Below are 20,232 nucleotides of genomic sequence, written 5' to 3'. Positions count from 1 at the left end.
TGTGCAAGAGCCCTAAGTTACACAACAGTGATAGAGGGAGGTTGCATTTGCATGGCAAGAAGGAAGTGCTGGGGGCCCCAGGTGTAAATGACAGTTTTCAGATTGTTTTCTGTCTGTAACCAGAACTGGGCCTATTGTGGTGTAAGAGGGAAACAGTTGAAAAAACTACCAGCAACAGGTGCTTGCATATATTTTTTTCCAATTAATTATGTTGTTCCTATTGATAAATATCCTGAAAGTGAAGAGAATTTGTATCTTGTCAATACAGGCTGCATCTTCTTTGAATGATGCCTCATTCTAACAGCTTCTTGGCTCCCATGTGGTAAAAATCTCCATTGCAAAACTGTTCAAATTAGTATTAAAGACACTGGAGACGGTTTTCACTTCTGTGTTTTTTTCAAACAATAAGAGATTCTGAAGAGAAAGAATCTCTTCTGAAGAAGAGATTCTGAAATGATCCTAGGAGATGAGGCAGAGAAGGGAGCGATTAAGCTGGTGAAAATTGCTATTAATAAAAAGTAGGCCAATTAATAACAGAAGTATAGATTAGTGCCTAGACAAGTCTTTGTCTCTTCAGGTTTAGTTTTACTGACTGCATTAGTGTTCTGCTTTATCTAGTCTGGGTTGAGGTTTCAGTTTTCCTGGGATATCTGTAGGAATGTGAATTGTTTTTCATGGTACAGTGCAGCATTGTACTAGAAATCTCTTCATCAGAGGAACAAGTTAGCACATCTGCATGATACAGCACTGCACAGAAGTAGTGGTTTGCTCCTGAAAACAGCAGTCGTGCCAGCCTGACACAGTCTGAGGCCAGCTGGCCCCGTCCCCCTCAACAAGGAAGCAAAGAGCTACCCCAGGCAGACACAGCTGCATTGCTTTCACTAAGGATAGCTCAGGCAAGGCTAGCTCAGCTGGGAGAGGTGCCCTAAGGCTCTGATACTGGAAACAAGAGAGGTATAAGTCTGTGAGCCCTCCTAGGGCCACTGAGCAGCTGTGATGTGTGCTCCTAGCACACGCATTTGCCAGTAGTAACCATTGCTGGGGCTCTCTGCAGTCCATTTAAAGCTTTCTACTGTTATGTTAAATATCAAATAAATAAAAAAAATAATAATGTTTGAAAACCCTGCAATTTTAGTAAGCAGATCACTTTTGGAAGTGATACTGGAGCTGCAGCAGGGGAAGCAGCAGGGCTGGGCAGTTGTGGGGGGAGGACTGGGAGTGACAGCGGAAGAAACTGCCTATTTTGCTGCAGCAAACCATTACATCAATTCAGTTTCCAGTGGCACACCTTTGCTCTTAAGTTTTGAAGGATTGTAAACAATCCTAAAGGCTAGCACTAGCAAACCTACCAAGCACAAGCTTCCTGGTGAAATATTAGAGTGTTAGATGCTCCATAAATAGCAATCTCCACATGATGGAGGGGATGCTTAATCTGGAAGAACTGTGTCAACTTTAAATTTAATACAGTTACAGGAATCCAATTAAATGTAACCAGATTTTGAAAAAAGCCAAAGGAGTTTATTAGAGTTATGAATATTATGTAGTTAATGTAGACTAGTTGTTCTTTCCTGATGAGGAAGCAAAAGTAAATAAACTGAACAAAATGTTCGACTCAGACTGTGAGATATTGGGACAGACAATAATACATTGCTTTGCCTTTGCCTGTATCTTATTTCCTCTCCTTTTGTTCTGATTTTGTTGTTGTGTGTGTGCTAGATATTTTTTTTCTGCTCATACCTCACAGGCTTCCCATGTGTTTACCTTACTAGATTTGTCCTCTCTGTTTCTCTATAGTACTCAGTTTCATCCAGTTCAAAACCCCAGTTCAAAGTATTTTCCTTGAAGGCTCAAGATGATGAAAGCTTCCAAATACACCTACAAAACCATTAAAAATAATGGTTTAATTAATTGGTGCTAGACCCCTCATTAGTGTAAGTCATTGCTTTCCTCTTCCCTGGCTTTCCTTTCTATATTTTTCTAATAATTACTTGGATTAAGCAGATTAATTTATTGGATACCAGTCAAGAAGTTGGGAATAGAAAAAATGTTGGCAATGTATACTTGTTCAAATTTTAGAAGCCCTTTTTAAAGCTGGCATGGCATCTTAAACAAGCAGCCTAGCTGTTTCTCTGCCACAAAACTGCTTCATCCTTCTCAGAGCCTTCTCCGTGGTGCTGGCACAAGTACTTGTTCAGCTGTGTGATGAACTCAGTTGGTAAATTGATCCACAGGAAGGGCAGGTCGATGGCTTCCTTTAATATGGATTTGTTTCCCAGTCTAGCCCACTGCATAACTATGTGTGTTCTGGCACAAGGGTGAAAATAAGACACAGTGGCTGAGAGAAAGGATAGTAGGCTGCCCTTTGCAGCAGGAACAGCATGGATTTATGAAAACAGGGGTGTGCCCATGGCCAGAGGAGATGCTTTGGCAGTGCACGTAAGCCAGTATAGCTGCAGCCTCCTGCTGTTCTGAGCACTCCTTATTCTCGCTGCTCCTTGTGCCACACCACTTTAGCCTAATGTTTTCCTTGCTCTTGATTAGTGATCCACCAGCTGGAGGATAAAGAGATAGAGTAAGCTCATCTGTTCATCTCTTTAAGTTAACTCATCCAATGGAAATTTGGAAAAAAAGAATTATGTAGAAGTAGCATGACCTGTAGTAGGAGTAGTCAGGGAGCACAAAGCAGGAGAAGAGTCAGTGTGGTTTTTTTCTACATAGGCTTGGGGTTTCACAGGGCTGGGTATAACAAACTACACTCTGAGACAGAATGAAGCAGGGAGAAAAAGACTTGTTGAAATTTCAGGTTGCCTTCAAGAGGGAAGGTCAATCTTTGTTCTGGAACCACCATTTATACCAGTATCGTTCAGGCTATTCAAGGGTCCAGGGAAGAAGGGGAAGCAATGACAGACAAGCTTAAAACAACCACAGGGGTATTTTGGAAGGAGGAAAGGGAGGGAGGGAATCTGCATTATAACAACAGACACAGAAATCTTTTTTAATATTAATTCACACACAAATAGCTAACACCATGCAGACAGTTAAAAAATTATGCCAGTTTTAGTAGGAATTGGGGATGGTCTATAAAATGAAATTGCAAGAGTTACGTCAGTGTGTAATAAAGCTAATGAAATTCTAATCAACACTTGCTTAGTTTTAAATGTTAATAATAATAAACTGGTTTTGTGGGTTTTTTACCCAACAGTTCTGCTACAGAAAGAGATGAGTGGTTAGAAGCTATCTCCAAGTCAATTGAAGAATATACAAAAAAGAGAATCACATTTAATCCGAGCAAAAGTCTTGAAGAGGTATATCACAAAATTATTGTTGGTTTGTTCCCTTTTTGAATATAAAGTTTCTTACAGGTGTTTAGAGAAACAAGAGGCATTCCATGATGAAAAATAAACAGGATGGTAAATGATAAGTGAACAGATGATAGAACAGAATACTATTTCATAATGTTTTTTACTTCATAAATTTAAAATTATTTTCTTCGAAGAACCCAAACCAGCTTTTGCATTTCTCTTTGTGATCTTGTGAACAGAAAGATCAAATGAAAAGATTTTAAATAAAGCAGCTATTGATACAAGTAGGCTGGTAAAGCTTGAAAGTGACAGAGCTGTTGTGAACTAATTAAATGCAGCTCTGTTGTCAGGCTTGCATTATAATGGTCACTGATGAAATAGTAGATAACATTTAAGACCATAACAATTTATCAGAGAAGGCTTTTCAACATCATTAGCATTTTCCTATAATCTCTGGTAAATACTAATCTTATTTCTCATCACTGAATGTAAAGGTATTCTGCTTATGTTCTCTCAGGCAGATCCAGAAAAACAGGAAGAAGACAGTCCACTGGGATCAAAGGCTCCGATCTGGATTCCTGATACCAGAGCCACTATGTGTATGATTTGTACAAGTGAATTCACACTGACGTGGAGAAGGCATCACTGCAGGGCATGCGGAAAGGTTGGGTGATTGCCTTTTCTGTTAGTCCTACAGGTTCCTTGTGTGGGCAAACACAAAAGGAGCCTCATCACACAACCACTTTTTTGAGGGAAACACTGTACTATGTCACAGTTATGTGCATAGAAACAATGGGTTGGGGTTAGTGGTTTAGGGGTTTTGGGGTTTTTTTAAGGCAGGTCTTGAACTTGACCAGTGTTCAACCTTCAACCTGTTACATGGTTTTTATTTTGCATTCTAGGTGCTATTTATGGTTGCTTTCTATTACATAATAGAAATTAATGCTAGCTGAAATAAGGAAATATCTTCTTCATTAATTTCCCTAGATAAATCATGATTTTTGTTTTTAAGTTAGTACCACACTTGTTTTATATTTAACACTTATGAAAGATACATCTAATAAACCTTTATTTTTCTTGTTTTAATCAAGTGAGAATACAGAATTAGAATTCAATGCAATGGAGAAATCATCAAGAGAACAATGACTTTTTAATTATTTCTTTTAAATTTTTTTATTTAAAACGCTCAGTAACAGTAGACTTTTTTTGTATATCATGATTGTTAACATTGGCTTATTGAGTTGTATAATTCAGTGATTTTTTTTTATATTTAAACTTATCACTTAAGAGGAGGAAAGGGCAGCATGTTGAACATAAAGACACAGAAAAATCCAAGATCTTAAACCATTTTTACTGTAAAATAGTACCTATTTCAGATTGTATGATGGGCTTAACAGTGCTGAAGTGAATGTCTTTTGAGTATTTGCTTATTTACAGGTGCACATCGTGTACAATAATGGTTTTATTGTTTCCGATTGTCTGTCAAGCTTGTTCATCAAATAAACACGGCTTAGGACTACATGAAAACCAGCCAGCAAGAGTATGTGATCATTGCTTCAGGGAACTACAAAACAAGGTAAAGAAATCTTCACAAACTGTCTGTCTTATTTTGTGGCCCTTATTAACATGGTATGTCTGTGCCTCATCTTACTGCTGGGTTCAAGTGTCTAATTCTGTTTGTGCCTGAAAAGCGATGGGCATCTGAGATTCTAAGATGCCAAACAAGCTAGGAAATTAATTTGCAATGCATGGCTCTTCCTTCCAGAACGTGTGCATTTACCTTACAGTAATTACACGTAGCTTATGCTGCTTTCCTTTTGAGATAACTAGTGTTACATTGCTTTCTTTAATCACAGGGTACAAGCGTATATTAATGTCCTTGCAGCTTATCATGACCTTCCAGTGGATTCATGTGTACTTTTTCTCTCTGTAACTTGTATGCCTGTAAACCTCATTTTTGACAGCTAAGCTGCTGAGATAGTTAAGCTCTGGGGCTCTGTCAAAACATAGGCTTTCATCTTATTGAAGCTGAGTCTCTTCAACCTCAAGCCTCAGCTCATCTGGAATTCAAGAATTTGGCATATCTGTACCTCAGTTCTGAAGGCAAATTCCTAACTATTGCCTACTGAACACTGGCAACATGGATTTCAGTATAAAACACCACAGCTAGAGCAGTTTTCATTGAATGCTTTCAGAGAGTGTGGTGCCTTATGGAAAGCAAGAGTTCGATAGCGTGGTGGTAATAACATTTGCTTAGAGAGAAGGTCCAGAATCAGTGTCCTCACTCATCCTGAGAAAATTCAAATACATGTCTTTGAAGAAGCTTCATATCATTATGCAGAAACAAATATAAAATCAATGGAGACACCTCCCAGTGAGGTGGAAATCGAGTTCCATCTCACAAGAGTTGCTCTGAACTATGTCCAAATCCTTTAGTATAAAATACACAAATGAGATGTAAGCAGAGACTGAAAGAGTTTGCTGCCCTTCCCTGTGGCAGAGGCTCCAGTTCGACACAAGCTCTCAGGGGTATTAGGAAATCTGTGACGCCCCAGTGCAATAATAAACCTATGGATCCCATAGGGATGCGGAAAGCAGCTTCGATAACCCTTGTAGCTGTGGGCGCCTGTGGTGCTCGGGAAGGCAATTGTCTGGACCACCTGCAGGTGTCTGTGCTGGGCACTAGAGGCTGCTGTGCTACAGGCAATGGCAGGTGCCTTTAGCTGGGAAAAGGGCTGCGGAGCAGGTTCCGTACAGCTGGCAAATCACATGACTCTTCTGCTCTGCTCATTTTTTCAGAGCCTTACCAAGTTCAGGGACAACTCTAAAAGCAGATTTAGTGAAACTACTCATTTCAGGTCGGGCTGTAAAGAAGTGGTGGGTGTTGCTAGAAAAAGAGGTTTTAAAGAAGTGAGGTGTTGCAGAAGTCTTCCAAGAGAGATGAAGGAACTGCGTGTGGCAGTGGAGAATGACAGCATATGCTCTGGGAATGTCCAGAAGAGTGTGTATGACAGTGTGATGCTGGAAAAGGAGTCCTACAGCATCCATATTGAAAAAAGTTGAGAAGTTAACAGATGTAGAGAACTGAAGAGCAGAGTTGGGGAACAGAGGTAAAATACAAACTAAACTGCAGAGAACAGTTGTAAAAATTTGGTGTGATTTTTAAGACTTAATTTTCATCCCGTTCGACATCAAGGAAAACAAAAAAGAGCAATTTGTTTAGTTCAAAGTTCTAATGGCTTTTTTTTTCGTTTGATTGTGATTTGGGAGTTTCTAACTCATGGTGTTGATGATAACACTAAACCATTAATTCAGTGCTGAATTAATGTAGTTAGGTGTTACTATTGAAAGGACTGTAATGTGAATAAAAATGCCAGCTGTCCTTAAGAAGAAAACCCAAGAATCAACAGCCTATGTTTCATCTGTGACATATTCATCCTGTGCATTTTAGATAACCAGTGCACTCCTAAGAGCGGATCCCCAGTCAACCATAAATCTCCATCAAGTGCCTTGTCTACAGTATTACATAGTATTCCCTCTGGAAGAAAGCAGAAAAAAATTCCTGCAGCCCTCAAAGAAGTAAGTGCATATTGGTCAAAAGTGATGCCTTGATATATATAATCAGTATAACAATGCAAAAGACCAATTCCATATTTTAGCCATCTTCTCTAGAAGCAAAAGTCAAAATGTATCTGTAACTGTGGTTTGGGCCTTAGTTTTAAATAGGCAGGGATGTGAACTATGAAGCAGTGTGTAAACTGCATGAACACCTGTGAGATTGTGATTCAGATAGATAGACAAAATTGCAATTTCTTTCTTGCTTCCCTGTGTTTCCATGAATTGTGATTTACCTCTGCACCAACAATCAGTGAGAAGACTCCTACACCAACTCAGCTCTTGGCTTATGACTAGGAAAGGTAGATCTAAACTCTACCTCTCTGTATACACTGGAGGTCTTGGGAATGGGAGGAAGTGATTTTTCTTGGCAGGTCTGCAGATGACACCCAAGCTGTGTGGTGCAGTTGACACGCTGGATGGGAGGGATGCCATCCAGAGGGACTTAGACAGGCCTGAGAGGTGGGCCTGTGTGAACCTCATGAAGTTCAACAAGGTCAAGCACAAGGTCCTGCACATGGGTCAGGGAAATCCCAAGCACAAATATAGGCTGAGTGGAGAATGGATTAAGGCTTGCCCTGGGAAGAGAGACCTGGGGATGTTTGTGAATGAAAAGCTCAACGTAACTCAGCAATGTGCACTTGCAGCCCAGAAAGCCGGTTGTGTCCTGGGCTGCATCAAAAGCAGTGTGGCCAGCAAGTCAATGGAGGGAATTCTTCCCCTCTTCTCGCTCTGGTAAGACCCCACTTGGAGTGCTGCACCCAGCTCTGGGGTCCCCAACACAATAAGGGCATGATAATGCCCAACATAATGAGGGCAACATAAGTCCAGAGGAGGGCCACTAAGGTGATCAGAGGGCTGGAACACCTCTCCTGATAGGACAGCATGAGAGAGTTGGAGCTGTTCAGCCTGGAGAGATCTCTGGGGAGATCTTGGAGCAGCCTTCCAGTCCCTGAAGGGGAGCCTACAAGAAGGCTGGAGAGGGACTTTTCACAAGGGCATGTAGTGATAGTACAAGGGGGACCCTCCTTAGTCTGAAGGAGGGTAGGTTTAGATTAGATATTAGGAAGAAATTCTTTACTGTGAGGGTGGTGAGAAAGTGGAACAGGTTACCCAGAGAGGTTGTGGACTCTCCATTCCTGGAAGTGTTTGAGAACAGGCTGGATGGGGCTTTGAGCAACCTGGTCTAGTGGAAGGTGTCCCTGCTCATGGTGGAGGGGTTGGAAATAGATAATCTTTAAGGTCCTTTCCAACTCAAACCACTCTGTGATTCTGTGATTCTTCTGATGTAGGAATGCGTATTCTCCAGCTGTACATGGTCCTCAGCCCTCTCTTGTCCTGTTGCATGCAGTTAAATTCCAAACTTTAGTGGCAGTGGAAACCTCTCTTCCAGACCAGATAGATGGTAGCAGACAAAATAATTGTTCTTTCAGCCATGTAAGTTAGTTAGCAACACTAACCTGAGATTAGGTAAGAATTTGAGTCTTTGACAGGCAGGGCTTTGGAAATCTGCCTAAAAAAACCCCTGTACTGTGAAAACTTGTACTCTTAGGGTGTGTTGATTCATTTTGTTTTTCCTCTTCAGGTTTCAGCAAATACAGAAGACTCTACAATGAGTGGCTACCTACACAGATCTAAGGGCAGTAAGAAACCATGGAAACATCTATGGTTTGTTATAAAAAATAAGGTGCTATACACATATGCTGCTAGTGAGGTAAGAGACTACATATTAGAAATAAAATATCCAATGATAATACTGTCTTTGTAAGAAAGTTGTTTATTTTTATGATATAGAAACAAGCTATAAAAGTAGATCACCTTACAGTATTTGATCTGATTGTGAATGCAGTATTTTGAAAAGGCCCAGTGAGCTTGATACCATAATACATTGATATAGCTATGCTGTTTCTGATTCCAGACCTAGTTTGAGTACCTCTGCACTGCACACCATTGCTCAGCTGTAGGTATGTTCTGAGTCAGCTGAATAAATGGGGGGTCTGTTTGGATGCATCACAGTGTGCTAGTGGCAAAGCCAACATTATAAAAGTATCTTGAAGTATGTTGTTCTGCAGTTCCATAAGGTCTTTTGAATGCTTGGAAAATGAGCAAACTAAATCTCTTTACTTTTTCTCAAACTTGTTTTCAGCTTGGAGTTGCTATTTGATCACTGTACACAGTGATGCAGTAGAAAAAAAGAAATGCATCTTATCTAAGACATTTGCTTTTTATTTAGGATGTGTAGTCCTAAATAAGTCCATTGCAGTGTGGAATAATCTCTATTCAATATAAATATATATGTGTGTGTGTGTATATATATATATAAGCTCTGCACATCCCAGTATGTGCTAAGGATGTAGCCTCATTGCATCTTTGAATGTTTTGTAACATATGGATGTATTGTAGCACCAGAAGATATTGGACTAATTTTATATTATATGTTAGAGTTTGCTACTAGCTTTCAAGAGCAAAACATCCAAAGCATCTGTTTAAAAGTATTGCTATTCCTCACTTACTTTCAAAACGTAAGGCCCAACCTATCCTGACCATGTAAAGAATTACCCTTCTTCACCCTCACACCACATCCACTCTAGTTATTTCCTGGTTTGTGCTCAGATTTGTTCCTGGGTTGTTCCTGCCAACCTTTATTTTTAGAACTTCTGAATTATGTCCAAAACCTGTGATGTTATTTCCACTACAGTATTAGCAATATTAAAAAAACCACAAAGTAGTTCTAAAAATAACTTAAATAATTATGTGGAAAAAAATTACTTTTACATCAATTAGAAAAATATTTGAGAGCATTGTGTTTCTTCTGTTAGTTGCAAAGGAGACTTTGGCAGAGGTAAAGAAAGATATATTAGTTTGTGACAGTCGCCTTAAATTTTCTTTGGCTTGGCTTCCTCTGAGATATCAACCTTACAGAGTAGCTTCAGTTTGCAGCTCACAATCACAAAATTAACTCTTTCCTGTTTTCTTTAAACTGAAGAATATCTGTCCTTATTTTTCATCTTGATGAGCCATTGCAGGAGACATTGGTTATAGAGTCTTAAGGGAAGGTCCAGTGTTGCGTTAGCCAGGAAACCTCACTTAAACTACTGACATTAGTTCCAAGCGATATAAAGATCAGTGGTAAAAAACCCCACCTATTAGTGGTACAAAGACCTGAGATAGCAAAACAGATTCCTCAGACTTACTTGATTTTCCAATATAAAGAAATGCTGTTTTCACAGGGCACCCTTGTTTCATCACCTGATTTGTCAGTGTTTATATACGTTCTTTGGTCTTTTAGCTTTTTTTTTTCTTCTATCCATAAGTATTGCAGAACCTTGCCTAGTTACAAAACACTGGTTTGGAATTTGCACAGGATGAAAATAGTTGGGTTTTTTTCCCTTCCAAAAATGCTTTGTATGGTATTCATTTATTAAAAGGCAAGAGTATTTAAAAAAAAATTTAAAAGTAAGTACTTGAGATGAATGAGGAAGGGGACAGGTTTCATTTTTAGCCAGGTTTTGAAACTAAATAAAGAGAAAGCAAAAAGGTACAACTTCTCTTGCTACTCTTTCCTAACCTACCATTTCTGAACACTCAGCAACTATTTTTCCCCTATCCTTTTAATTTCCAGCAACAGAAAGTGAAATAAGCTTAGCCATTTGAAGTATTTGGAACTTGACTGCAGTGCTTGAGAACATAGGTTGCATCCATAGCTCCTCCTATTAGAAGATAAAAAGTGGCATTTTGCGCATGTCTGTTTATAACAACTTTTTTGTTTTATAGTCTGTTGCAATGGTATGGTATATGAATAAAGTCTAAATGCATGCCTTAGTATGTCTTGCAAACTCTAATTTTGTCTTGTTTCCTTTTTTCCCTTGTTAAATAGGATGTGGCAGCATTAGAGAGCCAGCCTTTACTTGGATTCACAGTCAGTGAAGTAAAAGATGAAAACTCAGAGTCTAGAGTGTTCCATTTACTGCACAAAAACACTTTATTTTACATATTCAAAGCAGATGATCCCCATTCAGCTCAAAAGTAAGAAACTACTTGAATTCATTTCTGTTACATATTTCTAGAAAATTCAGAAGTGGTGAATGTTCATAATCACACATTAAACATATGTACCAAAGATCCATATTATGTTGTATGTAAATGGAAGTTTTCAGTTACTTAAAACACGAGGTTCTGGTGTCATTAGGACTTCTGAAATGCTTCTGAAATGAAGGAAGCAGACTCTCTTTGGGAAAAGACTGAACGTAGGAGACTGGGAAAGTCAAAGATAAAATAAGAAATCTTTGTTTTTCCGAGCTCATTCCAAAAAATGTGTTCTAAGGATTAACTGATATGTTCCTTTTTTATTTTCACATGTCATTGTTAGTTATTTTTAATGAATATATGGCAGTGAAAAATAAAGCAGACACTAAAAAGTACAGGACCAAGGTTTGAAGTGTGTGTGCAGATGCGAATGAGCACCTAGGCATGCTTAATACATTCGGACCAAAAGCTTGAATTCAAAGAACATTTACACAAGCTGTTTCATTTCAAGTCCTGCTTATGTGTCTGAGTTTGGAGTCATATTTATCAATTTATATACTGTGTGTTCTTTATAAAATAACCTAGAAGCTTGGTCATTAATCAGTAGAAAACATTTGTTACATGAATCTTATAGTAACCTAGAAATGAGCATAAACGGAATACATGTAAGCTATCTTTCCTATATGCCTGTCTTAGCTGACTGCTTTCACTGCAGTTTTGCCAAATGAATTTTATGTTAATAAATACATTTGATGCACTAACTAGTCCATTATTAATACTTAAGCATTCAAATGGCTCCAGGTTTCTACAAATAGAGACATTCTAAAAAACAAGGTGTCCAGGACAACTGAAAATTTTGAACAGCTGAGAACGTGCTTAATGACACTTCTCTACATAAAAAGATCTAGAAGTCTTTATTTGATTTTGGGGAGTATTTTGTGCAGATGCACACAAATGTTTCCTTGTTCACTGAGACACTGTTCTCTTGTTTCCCGTACTATATAAAACAAACTAAAAAACCTCAAGGCATTCAATAGCTTTGTTTTTCTATTCAGACAATGGCTTTTGTCATCAGTAGGAAAACTTGAAATTGAACATACTGTATTTTACTGGGGCTAGGAATAACATTAAGTACCTTGAATTTTGAGCTTTCTCCAAGTATTTAATATCCTTAGGAGATTTATGCTGAACCTCCAGAATAAAGGCTGCTTTGACAGCATTAAAAGGAAAAACAAAGAACGTGCCATTGGTCTGTTAGCATCAGTGGACACTATTTTTTCCTGATAGGGCCAAAGAAATATCTGATACATTTGTATGAGTGCAGTAATAAATTTTAACAGATGCTTATTTTTCAGTGAGGTTTTAGAAGTCCAGTGCTATGTTCAATGCTTAAGCTGTTTAGGGATTTTTTTTTTTTTGTAATTGTATTCCACTTTAATTGTTTTTAATGTATGGATGGCAGTGGAAAATACAGTGAGCCCTAAAAAGTAAGGGGTAGATGCTTGAGTTGTGTGTGCAGACAGGCATGAGGACTTACACATGCTTAATATGTTCATACCAAAAGCTTGAATTCAAAGAACATGCACACAGTTACAAAATTAAATGCTCAGGGCAAGGAAGAGTCAACATCTGTGACTAATGTTTAGATACTCTGTGAATACTAAGATGGGTTTGAATGTCTGTGATAAAGATAATTACAGTCTTTGTGTCATTCAGTTCTTGCAAAATTTTCACTCGGAAAAAAATCATCATTATGTCGGCCCCTTAACTTCACATACACAGAGTTCAGCCCTCACTCAGAAGACAGAATTATTCCATTTTTTATTGTATTTGTCTGTGTAGCATCAGGTGCTTCAAGAACTTTATTTTTTCATCCTTGGGAAGCTGAGGATGTTTATCACCCTCCTAATCAAGTAGGAACAGATGCCACAGCTATAGGGAGTAAAAGTAGCTGAATATTAACTTTGAATTTCCAGTTTGAGACACCCTGGATCAGCTGTCTGGGACTTCCCCCTAACCCTCACCTTTCACCCTGTGACCTCTTCCCTCAGCCCCACTAGTCATCGGTAATGCCCCGGTACCGGCTGCAAAAGCAGAGGGCATGGGTTATGCAGACAGCAGACAAATACCTCAGTTACAGTAGTGTCCCGATTCATCCCAGGTCATGTTTGCAGTGAAATAAGAGAAGGCAGTACTGGGGTTTTTTAAAGTATGCAGCACTTTGGCATATCCTACTTTTTGAGGGTTTGATTTGCCAGCTTCACCTGGTTTTTTTGCATATAACTTCAGTATGGGAGAGGTACACAAAAAAGTTTCTATCGTATGGCCTTGTACCAATACTTAATATGTCCCCAGCAAGCTTTGTATGTTTGGACTCGTTGGCATTTGCACTCACAGACCAACTGGTAATGAAAGTATGATATTACTTCTTGTGTGAATCTGTAGCTACTGACAACAGTGAGATTTACTCTTTTATCAGCAACTTCCTAACAGTGTTTAATTTTCTAACAGGTGGATAGAAGCTTTTCAAGAAGGCACTGTCTTATAGCAGTGTCAGCATCATGTCTGCAAATTTAAAGGAAAATATCCAGGATGGTGGTAAAACAGACTACAGCAACTGTTCAGTGAAACAGAATCCTGCCGTCTCAACCTACACAAAATTGTATATTTGTCAGGATTAGGAGTTGTTGCATTTTTAGTGTAAAGTGATATTTTTTTAAAGAATTGTATGTATTTCTGTGTTGATACAAAATGTGTTATTTATTAAATTCCAATGTTTACTTTAATGGGCAGAATTATTTGTGAGGTCTGCATTGAGGTCCAAAGTGCCCATGTCCTCAGAATGGCAGATTGTTGGTCAACAGATTCATAAACTTTATGCTTTTTTTTAAAAAAAAAAAAGGCAAAACACAAAACAGATCTGTTGCAATTGTACAGTTCTTCATGATTTGTGTATAGGTCTTGAGCTGCTGATGTTCACTTAGCAATTTAGCAAGAACAGATCAGTATAGGAATTTCACAGATTTTGGATCTTTGTTGGCTATGTAAGCTCCTTATGAGAAGTGTATGATATTGCTGCTCTTTTCCTTGAATGGCAGTTGAAATCATGCATACCAGTTCATTAAAACAGTACAACAAATTCCGTATCACAAAAGCAAAATATAGTTCAATTATTAAAAAAACAGAAAAGGGAAAAATATTTTAAAACAGACTTTGCAATTACAGGGATAAGGCAATAGAGCTCTTACAGTACTACAGAAGCAAAAGAGACTAAATGAGTTATCTTCAATAAATTGGAGGATATATTATCTTTTATGTTTCCACTAGTAATTTAAAGCAGAGTAAAAATACATTTTTGATAATCAGTGAAAAGGCAAAATATCTTATTTGTTTCAAAACTTTGTGTCAAATGAGTTCTGTATACAAAAATGAAACACTGTATAAACTATTGTTCAAAGAACATTAAACAAATATATGCACCCTCCTCTCCCAAAATTTTAAAGTATTGTATATTTAAAAATAATTTTTAAGTGGAATTGCCATACCAAGACAACACAGCTTTCCTAGTGCAGAAGGCATTGAAAATGCATACCATTCTTTGAAATACCTTTTGTTTACAATATGATTTGTTTTCTTTGACACTTTAAAACATAGTTCAGTTTTAGGTGTTTGGGTTTTGTTTTTTTTCTTTAAGAAAATCATCAGCATACCTCATTAGGAAATATTTACTGATGATTCTGGTGCATTTATTCTATTTAACTTTGAAAGACTTTTAACACTGTAATAGCATAAATGGAACTAGAACTATGAAAACCACATGAAAGGAAGCCATTTGATGTCAAATGCAATGCATGTGTAGTCAGTTAATTTTACTACTTGTCAATAATCCTCTGAATCAAGCTGGTTTTGGTAACAGAATTAAGAGCCATTAACTTTCAATTAATAGTTTGAATACGCATTAATAGCTATTCTGTGGCCTCACAATGGAAAGAGAATAGATGATAGAACAGTTAGTAGTTATGACAGAAAGGCCAAGAATGAAAATGCAAACCAAAATTCTCTTATTCCCTCAAATGCCTCAAAGTCAGGTCTAAGATACTAACAGAGCTCTGAAGAAGCTTGATTTCTGTTAAATCAATCGTGGGCTTGGAAGTCAAATGCTTAATATTAACTCTACAAGTAATTTCATTGGCTTCAAGCGTTTCAGTAGAGTACCTTTTGAATCAGGGACTTAAAGCTGTAGATCTGACTTTCCTCAGGAACGCTAGAGATTTGACCAGATAATGTTGGAAATTAAGTAGGACTGATCAAAGCCTTTATTCTCTTTTATTGTAACACAAATGTGCTAAGTGAATACTTTTCTCTTGTTACATATAAAGGGCTTTTACTTAATTTTCAAAACCAGCTGCTCACCAAGCTAAATAAGTTATTAGCATGTCTCTTCAGGACGATTTCTGCCATGGTTTTTACTGTATCCAAAACTAAACTGATACAGATGTGATGTGTCTCTTCCTGTTGAGAGTATCAAAGGGAAGAGCTTCTTAATATTTTCATAGGGACTGCACACCAGTGAAGGTGGCAAGTCATGAACCAGCAAATGAATCAGAAATTTGGTTAGGAGCCAGCTAATTTAATTTCAGTTTATGGTTTGATATATTCCCTGCTGCAAAACAGAGCAATAAAAGTCAAAACATACTGAACAAGGTGCCCAAGTTCTGCCTCATATGGCATCAAACTACCTCTAGAGGATTTGGTGCAGAGTGAGAAAATAGTTTAAAATGTTCTGAGATAATCAGAGGACTTCTTCCAGAAGTAGCTGATCAATCAAAAGATCTGTGACAGAAATAGATTGGAATGGAGCCTTAAAAACAGTAGTATACATATTGCAGTCTAATTCTGTGTTAAATAAATTGTCTTTGTAAACATGTTTGAATATTTCTTTTCCTCTTTCTCCAGCATTAGTGCTTTGTGTCATATGAAGAACCTGCAACACAGGCATTTGCATAACATTTTCAGATGGTTGCTTTTCAAATTTGGTCTGTTTCTCCAGTTCACATCCCATTTTGATGCATTACCATCAAAAGTAAAGTATTTACTTATTGATTTGACTAAACCCTAAAGCACGACCAGAAATTTTTAGACACTTGGCTACCTCCTCTTATAAGAATCTATAGTTCATAATTAATTTAAGATTGGTTAGCAGAGTATGAGACAAACATTAGCATTGAATATTAGTTCTAACATTTTTATTCATGGATAAATTAAAGGTTCTAGGATCCTGAATTCTCTTTAACTTAATACTGTATTTTGTGCCCAAAGGACTTAAAACAAATGGATAGCCGAGCAGCTATGGAACACATTTTACTAAATATTTTTTGTGCATGGAAACTTGATTATTACACTATGTATATTACATAATAATGTAAAGAGATATTTGGAAAGACACGTTCAGTGCATTTGTTTGCCGTAACTGCTCTCTCCTGCATTTACCATCCAAATAGCCTTTTATTCGAAGCAGTCCTAAATCATACTGTCTAAATGTAAGAATAGAATCTTTATTTTGTAAATGAAAACAGTTCAAAGCTGTAAATATTCCTGTGGTTATTCATCATTTTTGTATAAATAAATTCACATTAGTTGAGTCTGCATCTTTTTTTTTTTTTTAAATATGTTCAGGTCTTACATATTATATAATTTGTACATTCAGTGATTTTCAAATGGCAGAATTTCTTAAAATTATCCTGCACATCAGTCTTGCTTTAAAAATCATACTGGGTTTTGCCCTTATGAACAGAAAACAGCCTGAAAAGGTAGGCTGTGTGGACAGACTAACAGTGCTGCTGGATCGAACCACCTGAAACAGTAGTTTTAAGTGAATTATCTTGCTTACGTCAGCCAAGACAATTGGCTGTGCAAGAGTGTGTAGTGACACACTCTCACTACCAAAATTACTGTCTTTGCTAAAATATTTCCATCTTCCTGCTCTCCCATCTTTTCTTAGCTGTCTCTTGCTGTCTAGTTCTTCACTTTCTGTTCCCTCTTCCCTAGCTCACCAAACTAAAAACCCATGCCTTTGCAAGTTCACAATGTTTGTTACCTATAAAGCTCTTCCACAACTGGGTGTAGGCCCATGCTGAACTGTGGCTTGCAGAGAAAACGGACCATCAGAAAAATTGCCCCTGAGCAGCCCCACCTGTAGGACACTGAGCAGAGGGGTCTTATCTCCTGAAGCCACATCCCACCCCTGGGGCATGACAGCCCTTCCAAGCTTCAGCAGCCCAGGAACGAACTAGCCCGTGTACTATAAAAGTGTGATTTTTCAGGTCTGTGAGCACGAACTAGCTGTGGCAACAGCTGATTAGAATATATTAAACCATTAATGCAATATTCTTGAACATTTATCAGTGGAGAGAAGATAGTTCCGGAGCATATGATACAGGATGAGAGGACTATTCTCTGAGCTTCCTGAAGAGTAGATATGCCCAGAGGAAAGAAAGCATCCTAAGAAACTATCATTCTAAAGAATAAGGGAGTTAAGTCTATGTGAAGGGTGTTAATAAATCCTTTTGCAAAATCCAGTTCTGCTGTATCAGTAAAAGTATGCCTGAATCACAGTCTCTGTTGGCATCAGGTCCTGCACTTGGGTTACTGTCCTAGTTAGAACAGCTGGGACCAGTTCATCACTGGGTGGGTGTAACGCAAAACTGTGTATTCTATAGCCTTCCATGCCATTTCCCACAAACTGTTATCAATGAACCATTTACACCATCTGCCCAGAGCAGCCTGACTCCTCAGGCTATAAACTGGGTGTTAAGAGGCCTGTGAGATAGGAGGATGCTCTTGTCCTTACACCCTTTGTGGAACTCCTCGCCCTGAGGGAGGTACAGGGCATTCCTACCTGAACTGGAGAATATATGATCTTGGAGTCTTGGAACTTTTTAACCACTCGTGGGATTCAGAGGAAGACTGCAGACCACCACTCTCAACCAGACTGCAATCATCACTCTCAACCGGACTGCAATTACCACTCTTGACCAGACTGCAACAGCACTCTCACCAACAGGTTTTCCCCTCTCCTTTTACTTTGGACTCAGGGGGCCCAAAGAACACCACTCTGTTCATGCCTCAGGGTGCTGGGTTATACATTTGGGTTTTGTGGGTTAAAATCAATTGTTTGTCTGTATAATTGTACTTATTGTATTATTTTATTAAATTGTTTTTCTGATTTATAATCTCTCTTTTGAGTTGAGTTCATTTCCCCTGCTGGTTTATCTTTAAACCAGCACAGTCACAACAACCCCAGCAGGCTTGGGGCAGGCAGAACATGAGGCTGTGTGCTCAGGTGGCCAAGGCGGCCAATGGCGTCCTGACCTGTATCAGCAGTAGTGTGGCCAGCAGGACAACAGCAGTGATTGTCCCCCTGTACTTGGCACTGGTGAGGCTGCACCTTCAATCCTGTGTCCAGTTGTGGGCCCCTCACTACAAGACAGACATTGAGGTGCTGGAGCAAGTCCAGAGAAGGGCAATGAAGCTGGCGAAGGGTCTGGAGCACAAACCTGATAAGGAGCGGCCAAGGGAGCTGGGTGAGGTTGTTTAGCCTGGAGAAAAGGGGCCTTGGGGGGACCTTATCACTCTCTACAACCACCTGAAAGGAGATTGTAGCCAGGTGGGGGGCAACTGCTTCTCTCAAATAACAAGGGACAAGACAAGAGGAAATGGCCTCAAGTTGCACCAGGAGAGGTTTAGATTAGATATCAGGAAAAATTCTTCACCGAAGAGGTGGAGAGCATGAGCATGAGCACAGGCTGCCCAGGGAAGTGGTGGAGTTACCATTCCTGGAGGTATTTAAAAGATGTGCAGAGGTGGCACTTTAGGACATGATTTAGTTGTTTAGTGGTGGACTTAGCAGTTGCTAAGTTAACATTTGGACTCAATATTATGAGGTCTTTCCCAACCTAAACGATTCTCTGAGTATTTTAGCAGTGCCTGTAAGGGAGAGATTTTTCTGTCAGGTTAGTTATGCTGTCTTCTTATACTTCTTTGACACATATTTGAAAGCAGTTTTTTGAAAACTTGCAATAACAGCAGAAAGGGATTTGCTTCTCTGCATGGTTTTGATAGGGATGTGCCTCTTGTAATCCTGGCTGACAGAGCTATATGGACATGCCTTTGTACTACAGATCAAGTATGAATTGGGTCATTTCAAAGCATGTTTTACTGGTTACAGTGACATTTCTGCAGTACTGAGGATATTAGAATACTTGGCTGAAGTAAGTTTTGGTGCAAATTATTTCATATTTGTTAAATGAAACTAAGCTCTGTCATTTAGAAAGTGGATGTGTGGCTCAAGCTAGTTTGGGAAGTGACAAGTACTATAAATCAAGAGTGCTGCAACAGTTGACACTTTCAGGAAACAGTAAGTTAATTGCACCGATTTAAAAATTCTTCACTAAGTTCATTGGCATTTGGGAATGTGTTTGATCAAAAAGTAGAATACGATGCTTGCAAGTACTGACTGAACTAGTGATCTTGATCTAGGGTAGATAGATTCAGGTGCAGCTGTGGGACTGGGAGTGGGAAGAAAAGCAGTAAAGGAATTGACAAGAGCGTGAATGATTTTATTAATCTTAATACATAAATTTGCTTGTATGCTTTGGGTTTTTTTCCTATCTCTGCTGCTCAGATGTTGATGCTTATGTCATCTGATTCAGTAGAAATTGCATAAAATGGTCTAAATTATTTTCAGATTGTGAACTTGCGCATACAGCCCCAGTGGCCTACATGATCTTGAAGTTGCTGCTGATCTCTGATCACTGTTAGACCATCTTTGTTGAACAGATGGAAGAAAAAGGGTGAAAAGGGACATATTTAAAGTATAAAATTCTTATTTAAAATCAAGGTCATTTAAAATAATTAGCATAAACACAACTTTGATCCAAATGGATGTTGAGACACAGCCAGAACAGCAGTAAATTGTTCCTTTGGCATTACCCCAGAAGGAATGGGCACTCTTTAGCAGCCAGGCTCCCCATCACCTTCCCGAAGGCAGTTCAGGGCAACGCTGACGATTAACGAGGTGAATTGCTGCTGCTACGCAGGCGAAGCACAGCTCTTTCAGACATAGCTGGCTGAACTGCTACCGTGACTGTGTGTGCCTCTATCATGTTGCATGTTTCAATCCCAATCCACCAATCTTGCCTATGGATCTACCTCAGGGGACAGAGCCCACCAAGCTTCCCAAGGCCAAAAGCAAACTGCAAATCTGTGATGTTCAAAGCTGGCTCATCCC

At 38.7% G+C, this 20,232-nt stretch overlaps 1 protein-coding gene across 1 annotated transcript in view; it reads left to right on the top strand.

Moving 5' to 3' along the window:
- FGD6 (FYVE, RhoGEF and PH domain containing 6) overlaps nucleotides 1–16,584 on the top strand; it is a 71,835-nt gene extending 55,251 nt beyond the window's left edge. The window contains 8 exon segments of the mRNA XM_032689019.1: nucleotides 3,203–3,305; nucleotides 3,820–3,965; nucleotides 4,776–4,878; nucleotide 5,159; nucleotides 6,754–6,881; nucleotides 8,503–8,631; nucleotides 10,795–10,943; nucleotides 13,455–16,584. Coding sequence (XP_032544910.1) covers nucleotides 3,203–3,305; nucleotides 3,820–3,965; nucleotides 4,776–4,878; nucleotide 5,159; nucleotides 6,754–6,881; nucleotides 8,503–8,631; nucleotides 10,795–10,943; nucleotides 13,455–13,491 — 796 coding nt within the window. The 3' untranslated portion in view covers nucleotides 13,492–16,584.
- The last annotated feature ends 3,648 nt before the right edge of the window (nucleotides 16,585–20,232 follow it).

The sequence above is a fragment of the Chiroxiphia lanceolata genome, chromosome 5 (assembly GCF_009829145.1).
Source record: "Chiroxiphia lanceolata isolate bChiLan1 chromosome 5, bChiLan1.pri, whole genome shotgun sequence".
NCBI lineage: Eukaryota > Metazoa > Chordata > Aves > Passeriformes > Pipridae > Chiroxiphia > Chiroxiphia lanceolata.
The sequence above is the reverse complement of the archived record's forward strand: the minus strand, read 5'-3'. Positions and strand labels throughout refer to the sequence as shown.